This window comes from Ranitomeya imitator, chromosome 6 (assembly GCF_032444005.1).
Source record: "Ranitomeya imitator isolate aRanImi1 chromosome 6, aRanImi1.pri, whole genome shotgun sequence".
NCBI classification, from domain to species: Eukaryota; Metazoa; Chordata; class Amphibia; order Anura; family Dendrobatidae; genus Ranitomeya; species Ranitomeya imitator.
This window is the reverse complement of record NC_091287.1, coordinates 350,081,647-350,096,279: the sequence shown is the minus strand read 5'-3', so window position 1 is coordinate 350,096,279 and position 14,633 is coordinate 350,081,647. Positions and strand designations below refer to the sequence as shown.

The following is a 14,633-nucleotide window of genomic DNA, read 5'->3' as shown; positions in this document are numbered from 1 at the left end:
AGCGGAACTTAGCTATGCAGAGCAGCAGGCCACAGGAACGATCCAGGAGGAAGCAAGTCCAATACTAGAACATTGACTGGAGGCCAGGATCAAAGCACTAGGTGGAGTTAAATAGAGCAGCACCTAACGACTTCACCACATCACCTGAGGAAGGAAACTCAGAAGCCGCAGTACCACTTTCCTCCACCAACGGAAGCTCATAGAGAGAATCAGCCGAAGTACCACTTGTGACCACAGGAGGGAGCTCTGCCACAGAATTCACAACAGGCCTGCCCCTAACTCTCCCTGTATAGGGGGCGGTCCATCTGGTCAGCTCGTCCGTGAGGGGTTCGTCGTCGTGGTCTAGAGGGTCCACTTCCCGTTTTCCTCCTGTGAATCGTCACACTCACTATAGGACTGCACTCGGGTGACATCCGAGTGCAGCCTGATTCTTACAGCATAACAATTGCTTTCAGAAAGCTCTAAACGGTTCAAAACCAAAAAGAACTTATGTCGGTGTGTGCTCGCCCGAGCAAACGTTATACACAGAAGAGGCACAATCTCACCAGTCTCAGTATCCCCTTCAACCTGGGCTCCTGCAGCTTCAAGTGCCAAACCGAAGTGTTCAACTCCGTGCACCGTTCACATTGAAGAGGCTGCAGCTTCCACACATTATTCTGCTGTTTTCATAGCTGACCCATGCAGTCTCCAAGCAGAAAGAAACTATGGCTTGTCTCTCTTCCACCTACAGCTCACATTTTGGTTGGATACTCACCAGCTTCAGTTCAGTCTACTCTGCTTCATTCACCAGACTAATACACCAAGGTGAACACATGTCCATGTTCTTAGTTAAAGCAAGCCTGGAGCATCTAATTAAGACCTTCAGTGCTAGCATTTATCCCAGTCATACCTGACTTTGCTACAACAGTAACATTAAAGCAAACTCGGCTTTGGGAAAATGGCCGCCGCGATCTCTAATGCGCACGCGCGGCATCCCGCGGCCATTTTCCTGAAGCCCCGTGCAGCAGAGCACTCGATCTGCGCACGCGCGGCCCCAGGAAGATGGCCGCCCCCACCGACGAAAGGGATGACAGTGCAGATCGCGCGCTGTGTCTTCACCACTACGCCACTACGCCACCAACGTAAAGCTGAGGAAGAACCAGCGATGTCACCACGCCCTCCCGACCTGACCAGCCTGATTGACAGGCCAAAACGGCGACTTTGGTAAGTTATTTCTCAGCATACATGGGGAATCGGGGTACACTACATACACTATAGGAACACACAGCGCAGGCCCTATTTAACAGTATTTATAGCTCAATCTCAAAAAACGGGGTGACAGGTTCCCTTTAACATATGCAACCGTTACTCTAGCAACCAGTGAAGAGGTCTGTAAGCAATAATGTACACTTCAAATATTTCATATCTGAATAGTTACCTGTTAAGTCTGTTGCATGTTAAAGAGTAGACAATGATGATATTCTATATGCATCATCCAAATATCAAAACATTTTCTATCAACAATTTTGTTCAAGCTTGTGTGTAAATGTGCATTCTGCATGCCTTTATACATATTTATTCATGTGTTAGCAAGTATGTGTGTAAGTGAGCATTTGTTTGTGTGTGTGAATATTTTGAATGATAGAGGGGTAAATTATTCTAATTCGAGACAAATTGAATTTGCCTAAATTTTCACAACTGATACAGATTCATTATGCTAGATTCAAAAGATTTGTGAAAAAATTTAAAACTAACTAAAAAAATATATATTCAACGCTCTCGACCCTCGATTTCTCTGCACAGGTGGCCACCTAATACAAAGCTTCAGTCTTTAGTCACAGCAGGTCTTTGATCATCTTTACAGGTCCCGTCTGGTCTTCAGAGCCTACAGCACTGAGTAGGCCTCATTATTAGAGATAAGTGGATCGATCCGCACATGATCAAATTCGATTTCAATTTCCTGAAATCTGACCAAAAATAAACTCGCCTAACATATTAGGAATTATCATACCTTGCACACTGGTGGTGAGTACCTGGCTATCATAGATTGGCGTCTCTCAGTGAAGCATAGTTTGTACAGTAGAGTCATTTACCATCTTCAGAATAACTGGGCAACTCTTTCTCTTCTGTAGAGTGTGAGCTCTTACGGTCAGCAAGGTCCTCTCCTTTTATCTCTTGCCTTTAAACTGTAAGCTCTTATGATCAGCAGGGTCCACTCTCTCTGTTCTGTTGAGTGTAGGCTCTTATAGTGTCAACGGGGTCTTCTCTGTTGATGCGCCCAAACCGCTGATGAAGGTATGCCAAAACGTGCATCAGGGTGGGTGCACATCCTGAATGCAGCAGGTTACACAGACATGCGCCATAGGCTCAGGTATATTCTTTTTTCCTCATTGTATTTTCTACATTTCGGGTTGTAATTTAATTCAGTCTTTCATCTTCCCTTCCCGACATGCGTCGTAATAGTACTGCTCTGCAGGAACTGCGTTCACCCAAACCACAGTACTAGTACGGCGGCATGATCATGCAGTCTCACTGTGAGCGCTGTGGTGATCGCGTGCGGGTGTCAGCTGTATGTGACAGCTGACACCCCACCGCAATGCCCATGATCAGCGCCGATCGTGGACATTTAACCCCTCTGATGCTGCTATCAGTAGTGACAGCGGCATAGAGAACAATAGCGCAGGGAGAGGGCTCCCTGCACTCTCCCACTGGAACAACGCGATGCAATCGCGTTGTTCCAGTGGTCTCCAAAATGGATCCAAAATGGCAGCGGGGTCCATCCGGGCCCTTCAGTGAGATGGCACCATGAAGCCTCATACACTGCTTGTCAGATCGCTGATCTGACACAGTGCTATACAAAGTGTCAGATCAGCTTTATATAGTAATGTCCCAACCTGGGACAATGTTTTAAAGTTAAAAATAAAAATGAATGCATAAAAATATTTTTCTAAAAAAATCCCCAAATAAAGAAAAAAAAAATAAATGTTTTCCAATAAATCCATTTATTTATGTAAAAAAAATAAATGTACACATATTTGCTATCGCCACGTCTGTAACGACCTGCTGTATAAAACTATCCCAATAGTTAACGCCTTTAGTGAACACCGTAAAAAAATAAATAAAAAACGAGAAAAAACAATGCTGTATCATAATACCGTCAAACAAAAAGTGCAATAAAATGCGATCAAAAAGATGGATGTAAATAAAAATGGAACCGCTGAAAACGTCATCTTGTCCCACCAAAACAAGCTGCAATACAGCTCCATCAGCAGAAAAATAAAAAAGTTATAGCTCTCAGAATAAAGCGATGCATAAACAATTATTTTTTATATAAAATAGTTTTTCTTGTGTAAAAGCACCAAAACATAAAAAATTATATAAATGAGGTATCGCTGTAATCATACTGACCCAAAAAATAAAACTGCGTATTAATTTTACCACACACGGAACGGTGTAAATGCCCCCCCCAAAAGAAATTCAGGAATTGCTGGTTTTTGTTAATTCTGCCTCCCAGAAATTAGAATAAAAAGCAATCAAAAAATGTCATGTGCTCAAAAATGTTATCAATAAAAACATCGTCTCATCCCACAAAAAACAAGACCTCACATGACTCTGTGGGCCAAAATATGGATAAATTGTAGCTCTCAAAATGTGGTGATGCAAAAACTATTTTTTGGAATAAAAAGCATCTTTTAGTGTGTAACAGCTGCCAAACATAAAAACCGCCATAAAAACCTGCGATAAATAGTAAATAAAACCCCCTTTATCACACCCTTGGTTAGGGAAAAATATTAAAATAAAAAAAGTGTTTATTTCCATTTTCCCATTAACCCCTTTCTGCCTGCTGATGGAATAGTACATCAGCTGGCAGTATCCCCGCTTTGAGGTGGGCTATGCCGGTGAGTCCACCTCAAAGCCGCGACATGTCAGCTGTTTTGAACAGCTGACATATACTCGCAATGGGCGTGAGCAGAATCGCGAAACCGCCTGCACCTATTAACTAGTGAAATGCAGCTGTCAAACTCTGACAGCGGTATTTAACAAGCGCTGCCAGCCGCGCGGCTGGAGGTATTCTCAACGCTGACCCCATCACATGATCGGAGGTCATTGGTGAGTTACCATCACAACCAGAGGTCTCCTCAAGACCTCAATGGTTGTTAATGGCAGATTGCTATGAACGCCACCCTGTGGTCGGCTCTCATAGCAAGCCTGTAATTCTGTTTCATAGAGGTGATCTGTGCATCACCTCTATGTAGCAGAGGCGATCGAGTAGTGCATGCTTTTAGCCATCCATGGAGGATATTGAAGCATGCCAAAATTTTAAAAAAGTGTTTAAAAATAAAAAAAATAAAAAAATATAAAGTCCAAATCACCCCCCTTTCGCCCCAATCAAAACAATAATAAAAAAATACACATTTTTGGTATCATCGCAATCAGAATTACCCGATACATTAATAAAAAAATAATTAACCTGATCGCTAAACAGCGTAGTGAAAAAAAATCAAAATGCTAAAACTACGTTTTTTTGGTCGCCGTGACATTGCATTAAAATGCAATAACGGGTGATCAAAAGAACATATCTGCACCAAAATGATATCATTATGAACATCAGCTCGGCATGCAAAAAATAAGCTCTCCCTCAACCCCAGATCACGAAAAATAGAGATGCTACCGTTATCGGAAAATTGCGCTTTTTTTTTTAGCAAACTTTGGAATTTTTTCACCACTTAGATAAAAGAGAACCTAGACATGTTTGGTGTCTTTGAACTTGTAATGACCTGGAGAATCATAATGGCAGTTCAGTTTTAGCATTTAGTGAACCTAGCAAAAAATCCAAGCAAAAAACAAGTGTGGGATTGCACTTTTTTTTGCAATTTCATCGCACTTGGAATTTTTGTCCCATTTTCTTTTACATGACATGGTAAAACCAATGGTATTGTTCAAAATTACAACTTGTCCCTCAAAAAATAAGCCCCCAAATGGCCATATTGATGGAAATATAAAAAAGTTATGGCTCTGGAAAGAAGGGGAGCAAAAAATGAAAATGAAAAATCTGCAGGGGTGAAGGAGTTAAGGTTAGGGCTAAAGTTAGGGTTGGGGTTGGGGCTAGAGTTAGGGTTAGAGTTTTGATTACATTTACAGTTGGGGTTAGGGTTGGGATTACAGTAGGGTTGGGATTAAAGTTAGGGGTGTGTCAAGGTTAGAGGTGTGGTTAGAGTTATGGTTGGGATTAGGGTTAGGGGTTTGTTGGGGTTAAGGTTGGAGTTAGAATTGGGGGTTTCCACTGTTTAGGCACATCAGGGGCTCTCCAAACGCGACATGGCATCCGATCTCAATTCCAGGCAGTTCTGCATTCAAAAATTAAAATGGCACTCCTTCCCTTCCGAGCTCTGCCTTGCGCCCAAACAGTAGTTTACCCCCACATATGGGGTATCAGCATACTCAGGACAAATTGCACAACAACTCTTGGGGTCCAATTTCCCTGGATACCCTTGGGAAAATAAAAAATTGTGGGCTAAAATCCTGCTCAGGTCACCCCTACTTTCCACACATATAGAAATATACAGGCCATTAACACCCAGAAACTTATGAAAAACTTGTAGTTATCATTGGCCCCTATCTACTCCCTCTTATATCCTGATTCTGCACTGAAGCATTATAATGTAACACTGCAATGTGCCCTGAATGGAGCAGCACCTCCTATGCATAGAATAACATGGCACAGATGGTGACAATCCTGGCACATGCTGCAAACACGTTTCCTACAGCGGTGCTCCTGGTGCGCCAACCATCTGTGGAGAAAATCCAATCTACCCAAAGATTTCATCCATAAGTTTATGCTTAAAACATACAACACTGCCCTACGCCTCTCCAAACAAACCTATTTCAACACCCTCATCACCTCACTATCGAATAACCTGAAACAATTAGGTTCTGTAGAAGGACGTAGATCTGGAGATTTATTATGATGGAATATAGGCTGAACTGGATGGACAAATGTCTTTTTTCGGCCTTACTAACTATGTTACTATGTTACTATGTTACTATGTCTTTGACACATTTCATTCCCTACTCAACCCAAGAGTACAGGCCCCAACCATGGATCTCCACGCTGACGATCTGGGCAATTACTTCAAACCACTGCATCTAGCTCATTCTCTGACTTTAAACCAGTCACAGAAGAAGAAGTAATCAGGCTCCTTGCATCTTTTTGTTCTCTGCATACATGTGTGTGTGCTATGTATATGTACTGTACGTATGTGTCTGTAACATGCAGTATGTGTATATGTGTGTTTAACATGCAGTACTTGTGTCACATACTGTGTATGTAGAGTCCACATTTATAAATATGAAGACAAATTCTAAATGTCAGCAACTGGATAAAACTAATCTACCACAATGAATTTTAATATTAAGTCTTTGAACATTTTATCAAGTTGCTATCATTTGGAATGTTTCTTCATATTTTTACTGTGGGTCAATAGGTTTCCTTGGAGCGGCAATTCTGATTTGTGAACGGTTCTGTTACAGCACAAACAACAAGGTGAAGCTTTAAACTTTTTTCTAACTTTATGACCATATTTATAAATACTGGTACAGCAGACAGGAGCAGATAGGTGTAAACATCGGCAACCATTCATCGAACGAGTAAAATGCTGCTCATTCATCAGGTGATTGGATTGTGTATAGTGCAACAATAATCATTGCTCTCAGCAGCACATCATCTGATGAAATACAGATGTGCTGCTGATAACACAATGTGTAAGGGAACATACTGATCTGCTAGTGATCATTTTGCGCTCATCATCTTCCAAAGCCAGCGTAAGAGGCCGGTAAACAAGTGCGGAATGTCTTCAATATTGTCACGCGTTCATTTAACTGCCTGAATTAAGTCCAGGTAAACTGAAATGTTTCTTTGTCATGGTGTAATACTTTAGCATTTAGGGCCCCGCTATAAACTTTTGCCCAAGTCCTCACTCTATCTAAAGCCGTCCCTGCCTGTAAAGTGTAAACTGTTATGGTCCGGAAGGTTCTCTCTTTCTCTCCTTTTCCCAACATGCATTTTCCAATAAATTTCCTGTATTGAGATTCACTCGGTGAATTCAGTGAGTTTAAATTATTAATGTCCCAATTATTTCTACTCATGATGTCACAGCCAAATGCACATTTTCATGTTGGTTAAGATCTTGTCAGCACTGGATGCTCTGAAGACTGGAAAAGACCTATCAAGAAGACCAATGACTTATGCGACTGAAGGCAGCATCAGCAAGGAACCACATGAAGAAGATGAGGTCTAGGTGAGTATTATTGTTTTTTTACCTTAGGTTTATTATGCTCGGGGGTACCAGGCATTGGACCTCCACTGATCTGATATTGATGACCAATTTCATGAATAGGTTGTCAATATTCTATAACCGAACAACACCTTTAATATTTTTTTAGAAGATAAAAGTTGAATTTCCTTTACAAATTTTTAGCAAATCTGCAAAGTCAAATTTTTGTGGTTTTGCTCATTCTTATAATACAGCCATAATAAATCCGTGGGCAAGCAATAATGAATTGCTCAGAAGTGGATATTTAATTATTTGGCACAGTCTAATTATGATTGTAGTCTGTTGAATTGAAAATTGTGCTGCATCTCTATTATTTAATTTAATTATAGCATCAATAACCAGGCTTTTGTGATGATTGCTGACGTCTTACTTATTTATATAAATGTTTCCAAAGACATAGAAAAAGGATTCCATGTGAAGCTGTTCATTATAGCAGAGAGTAATGCATGTGGAGATAGGAATAATAGAGTTTGTTTAATATAATAATGCATTTTGTTACATTAAGTCATCATATTCTTCAGGGCTGTACAGATAATGTAAATGGGTATCAATGTATTAGTGTACCCAAATTGCCTAATTTTGAATAAACACAAACAGCACAACATGACAATGCCAGGCCCCTGTGTGGCTCATGCTACAGTGAGCAGTCTGCGTGACCTGGTGCTTCCATGGCCTGCAGCATCTCTTGTCAAGCACACCTGGGATGTCATTGGCAGACAATTATAAAATGAGCTGCCAGCATTGGATCTTGATGATTTGTGCACACAAGTACATTCAGTGTGGTAAAAAATTCCTCAATCATTGGTAACCTCTATGATAGTCTATAAAAGCGTGTGATAGTATCAAAAGGTGTGCATGTTTTTGTGATACTGAATATTTCTCACTTACTTATAATGTGTTACTCAGTATTACATTTACTCATATACTGTATAACATACTTTGTCCAGAGGGACACAACTTTTTGTCAACTTATTTTTATGTTAATTGACTCATACATAGATGGATTGATATCTAAAGGATGCATACAGGATTAACGTAAAGATAGATTTTTAGTCACAATTTCAATTCCAAGCAGACCTATTTACAAGTATATAGATTTTTTTTTTACCCTTAAATACTTGTGTTTTAAATGATCTGATAAAATATAAAGAATATTTGACTGGCATTAAAAGAACACGCACAAGTCGGAAGCATACAAATATGTTCTTTTATTATTTTGTCCAATTAAATTTGTTCAAGTGTGGTTAGTTTTGACAGAAATCTTATTTCATGGATTTGGAAAGCATAAAAGTTCAGGACACAGTGTGCAACAATGCAAATTCAACAACACGCACATTTTGAGCAGCTTTAGAATATATTTTTTTATTGTGTTTCATTCTATAAAAATTGCATAGTGATGATTTTTAAATGTACCGTAATGTTTTGTTTTCCCTATCACATTCAATGGGTGAAAATGACATATAAATATAGATATATATTCGGGTTATGGTTGCAATCTAAATGGTTTGAATGGTGCTGTTATTCACTGTGTCTTATAATAAATTCTACATCAATGCATAAAAAAGATATCAAATTAACCTAGTATTTACCAAGAAGAGATCAATGCAAATTTTTATTAATCAGTGACCTATTTATGGAGATTAATTCTATATTTAGAATGTAAAATGTTGTTCTAAGACTAGATTTTAGGAAAGCAGTGTTGGTGCCAAAGGCAGAGATCTCTGAGTATTTACTCCATCCTTCATTAATTCCTAAATGTTTTGCATTATAGTTGTTTAAGGCTGGTTTCACACTAGCATACAGGAGGGCTGCGTACTTCCTCCCTTCTTCCTCCATGAAACCTAGCCTATGCTCCGCCTACTACTCCTTGCATGCTGTGTTTCCCTGTGTACCTATCTTTATCATTGGGTACGCAGGTCATTCGAATGTATGCGGATGCCTCCGCATGTGCCATTTTGACGCTGTGCCGACTGCAACAAAATGCAACATTTTGCGTTCGGCGCAGCATCAAAATGGCACATGCGGAGGCATCAGCATACATTCACATGACCTGCGTACCCAATGATAAAGATAGGTACGTAGAATGCAAGGAGAAGTAGGCAGAGCATAGGCAGAGCGTAGGTGTGGTTTCATGGAGGAAGAAGGGAGGAATCCGCAGCCCTCCCATACGCAATTATGAAACCAGCCTAACCCCTTAATGACTGCCGATATGCATTAAATGGCAGTCATTAAGGGTACTTATTCCCTCATTGCCATTTTAAAACAATGATTGGGAATAGGGGAATAGCGGTGGCGATTCCAGTGAGTGTTAGCAGTACATGACAGCTGACACCCTGCAGTATCGGCCCTGGCCAATTTTGTGACCAAATAGGGCTGATTAACCCCGTAAATACCGCTGTCAATCGTAATAACTATATTTAAGTTCTTGCAAGGGGGAGTCACCAGACCCCCTTGGTAACCATCGTACTCCCGTGATGAGAATCTCGGGTCCCTATGGTTACCATGGTACCCTCAGGTCATGTGATGACTCCTGGGTATGGTGGCCTGTGAGATTCAACTAGAAACTAAAATTCATTTTTATATAATATTGTTTTCAGTCTGCAAAAGATAAAAACAATAATTGAATTGCTGGGTTTTGATCATTCTGTGTCCGAAAAATCTGAAGAAAAAGTGATCAAAAATATTATGTACCCCAAAATGGTCCCAAAAAAATCAGCTCTGTTCGTCAAAAATAAGCTACATCTCTCAGAATATGGCGACACAAAAAACCCTTTTATTTAAAAAGCATTTTTACGTTGTCTGCCTTATCACTTATACTGCACCTTGAACAGAGAGAGTAAAAATAAAAATAAGAACTATTCTTGTACTGCTGTCTATTTGTTCATTCTATCTCCCAAAAATCGGAATAAAGCTCGACTTATATTTATCCTACACTCTCAGCCTGGCATGGGTGCTACAAAGTAGTCATTGCAGTCATAGATGAATTGAGAGGTGCAGTTCCTACAATGGGGTCACTTTTGGGGTTTTTTGCTGTTCTGGCACTTTTGGGGCTCCGCAAAAATCACCCACAAATTATTCTAACAAAATCTGTGCTCTAAAAGCCAAATAGTGCTCCATCCTTCTCAGCCCTGACATGTGGCATAATTTAAGAAATAAGAAATTCTGGGGTCTATATTCACATATTAACCCTTGTGCGCCTGAAAAATTTGCAGTAAATATAAAAATTACACTTTTACTAATAAAATGTCATATTTCCACGTCTCAATATTATAAAATTCTGTGAGGCGCCTGTGAGTTCAAAATACTCACTACACCCATAGATGAATTACTTGAGTTGTCTAGTTTTCAAAATAGAATCAATTGTTGGGGGTTTCTGCTGTTTTCACACTTTTTAAATGCGACATGGCATTCACAATCGATCCCAGGCAAATAGTGCCCTTTCCTTTCCTAGCCCTGCCATGTGCCCAGGTAAAAGTTTTTGACCATATATGGGGTGTAGCCTAGTTCGGAACAAATCGCACAACTTATTGGGTCTGCTTTTTCATATTATCCATTGGGAAATTTACAAATTTGGGGTGAAAAACATTTTTGTGAATATAATGAAAATTGTCAATAATGTTATCAAATTCTGTGTAGCACCTGTAAGTTCAACATGCTCACTATACCCCTGGAAAAAATCCTTGAGGGGTGTAGTTTCCAAAATGGATTAAGTTGCCTTTTATTCACTGTTTAGGCACATTAGGGGCTCTCCAAATGTGATATGATGCCTGCAGACTATTCCATCAAAGTCTGCCTTCCAGGTTTAGTAATGGGGGCTTCTGATGGATGCCTCTCCATTACAAACCCCTGGGGTTAATGTCACCTGATATTTCAAAGCTGACATCAGTCCCAAAAATATTACTTCACTTGCCACTGCATCAGGGAAAGCGGGAGGAGCCAGGCAGCGTGTCAGAATTGGCGCATCTAATGGATGCTCTTTTTCTGGGGTGGCCGCAGGCTGCTATTTTTAGGCTGGGCAGGACCACTATCCATGACCCCTCCCCAGACTGAGAAAAACAACCTCCAGATATCTGATATAGCTTGGCTGGTTATCAAAAATGGGGGGACCCTTCTCTATTGTTTTTTTATTAGTTATTTATTTACATAACTAAAAATCTGTCTAGGGACCCCTCTATTTTTGATAACCAGCAAAGATAAAGCTGACAGCTGGGAACTGCAGACCGAAGCTGTCGGCTTTGTCTGTGCTCATTATCAGAAATAGACAAGACCCCTTTTTGTTTTTTTTCCTCATTGTGCCGACCAATCACAGCCAAGTCAAGTATTGACATGGCTGTGTTTGAGCCGAAAGTGTCCACTCATGAAAGCTTTCAGCAAGCTTTGTTGGGCTGCCAAACCTGAACAGTAGCATGGACTTCCCTGAGAAGTTTGTGCTCGGAGTTCATGCACAGACTCAGCCTTTGGACTTTTACCGTTCGAGTTCGCCCATCTCTATCATTGACTGTATGTATGACTGTATGAGAATCTGTCAATAGAGTTAGTGCTGCCCTCTAGCACCATCCACTTTGATATGAGGAATTGAATCACCTTAGTAAACATGGTTTTGATTTTTCAGCACTGTCATAAGTAACATTTTTTATTGTGAGATTCATCTCTTGGTTTAAAGTGAAAAGAAAATACTTTTAAAGTTGTCTATCAGACATATTATTCATCTTAATACTTGCCAACGTAGTCTCTTATTGGAATGTTCACTGTGAACTATATAAACCAAAAAGAACAAGGATCCCTAAAATGTAACTTTTAATAGAACAAGTTAAAAGACTCTATTAATCACAATCATATTAGAAAAGTGAGAAACAACAATGTACCTCAGCCAAACCCTATATCAAGCTACAATGAAGCCTGCCTGACAGTGGAGGTTGGCACCCTAATTTACTGCAGTAGGCGCCCCCACTCCTCGACTGCTCATCCTTAAAATCGCTAAAGAGTGCCTGCAATACAGGAAAACTGGTGAGCCCTGAAGCGCAATCCCTATGATACCATCTGCCTGGCCGTGGAGGTACACACCCTACTTTACTGCGGTAGGTGCCCCCACTCAGCGGTGGCTGACCCTAGGGTCCCTCACAATCCCTACAATGAAGATAGACAGAAAGTAATGTCCCAAACACACCCTGGTACCCGTAAGAAAAAAAGAAAAAAATGAAAAAAGTAACCAAAAAAAATAATAAAACAAAAATTAATAATTCAGATATCTTTCAAGGAGTAATGATACCCCGAAAAAAGTTGATACGAAATTCTGCAACTTGACCAAATACACGGAATAAATATACACGAATACACGAGTAAGCAGAGTGCAAATAAGTATATACTTGTCCAAGTGAAATATTATTACAGCATGAGAGTGCACAATGTGAAGGTACAATCGTCCAATCACAAAAAAATAGATATATTTTTATATATTTTGCATGCACCCCTCTATCTGCTGCCAAGTCCCATCCTATTTACCATAGGACATTTTGTAGCATAAGAATGCACAATGTGAAGGTACAATCACTCAATCACAAATAAATATTTACATGCACCAATATAATTGCTGCAAAGTCCCATACTGTTTAGAAAAAACAATCAAATAAAGGGATATGATAATAAACAGAGCGCTAATCGGCATCTATTTAGCCACCACAGGATGTGACCAATTAATCAAAGATTATTTCAATAATAATAGCCATAAATGGGTTTTCCAGGTAGCAGAAGAATAATAACAAACATGATGGAAAACAATATTAAAGAAAACACCCCAGCATAGCAAATGTCAAAATAGGAAGACACAATCGTCTTATTCAGGAAAAGAATCAATATAAGATGGTAACACTATACTCATCTATTTGCTGCGGTATCCCATCCTGCTTTGGAAAGCAAAACCCAGATGTAAAGATGGTAAAATCGAAGTGACCATTCACTGTGAACTAACAGATGCTGGACGTCTTACAATTACCTAAAAGTGTTTACTGTTAAACAAGTGAACTGACAGTTCTGTATATGATGTTTTTACATTGAATGAGATTAGTGAGACTCTTTTTTATTATAATTTCAGGTTCTTAACCATTTGCATAAAAAGTTAAGGAACATGTCAAAGAAGTCAGAAGCTTCAAAGAAAAAGGTAATGTTATATTTTACTAAACAAGTAAGATATTTATGAAGGGTTATCTTTATGAATGTACTAGCTGAAGAGCCCGGCGTTGCCTGGGCATAGTAAATATCTGTGGTTAGTTATAGCACCTCACTTGTCTTATTTTCCCATCACGCCTCTCATTTTCCCAATCACATCTTTCATTTTCTCCCTCACATCTCTCATTTTCTCCCTCACACCTCCCATTTTCTCCCTCACACCTCTCATTCCCCCCTAACACTTGTAATTTCAACCTCACATCTGTCATTTTCTGATCACTCCACTATTTTTCCTCACTCCTCTCATTTTGCACTCACACCTTTTCATTTTCACCTCACACCTCTCATTTTCACCTCATCACCTCAGTATATACATGTTTGTCATCTCCCTTATATATAGTATACATCTGTATGTCATCTCCTTCTATATATAGTATATACCTGTATGTCATCTCCTCCTGTATATAGTATATACCTGTATGTCATCTCCTCCTGTATATATATGTACCTGTATGTCATCTCCTCCTCTATATAGTATATACCTGTGTGTCATCTCTCCTGTATATAGTATATATCTGTGTGTCATCTCCCCTGTATATAGTATATACCTGTGTGTCATCTCCTCCTGTATTAGACCTCATTCACACGTTATTTGCTCAGTATTTTTACCTCAGTATTTGTAAGCTAAATTGGCAGCCTGATAAATCCCCAGCCAACAGGAAGCCCTCCCCCTGACAGTATATATTAGCTCACACATACACATAATAGACAGGTCATGTGACTGACAGCTGCTGTATTTCCTATATGGTACATTTGTTGTAGTTTGTCTGCTTATTAATCAGATTTTTATTTTTGAAGGATAATACCAGACTTGTGTGTGTTTTAGGGCAAGTTTCGTTTGTCAAGTTGTGTGTGTTGAGTTGCGTGTGGTGACATGCATGTAGTGACTTTTGTGAGATGAGTTTTGTGTGGCAACATGCGTGTAGCAACTTTTTGTGTGTCGAGTTGCATGTGACAGGTTAGTGTAGCAAGTTGTGTGCAGCAAGTTTTGCGCATGGCGAGTTTTGCGCGTGGTGAGTCTTATGTGTGGTGCCTTTTGAGTATGTGCAAGTTTTGTGTGAGGCAACTTTTGCATGTGTTGCAACTTTTGTGCAT

At 39.8% G+C, this 14,633-nt stretch overlaps 1 protein-coding gene across 1 annotated transcript in view; it reads left to right on the top strand.

Moving 5' to 3' along the window:
- Positions 1 to 14,633, top strand: part of GALR1 (galanin receptor 1) — a 704,137-nt gene that overhangs the window by 445,134 nt on the left and 244,370 nt on the right. The window contains exon 2 of the mRNA XM_069728940.1: positions 13,405 to 13,470. Coding sequence (XP_069585041.1) covers positions 13,405 to 13,470 — 66 coding nt within the window. The remainder of the gene's footprint in view (positions 1 to 13,404; positions 13,471 to 14,633) is intronic.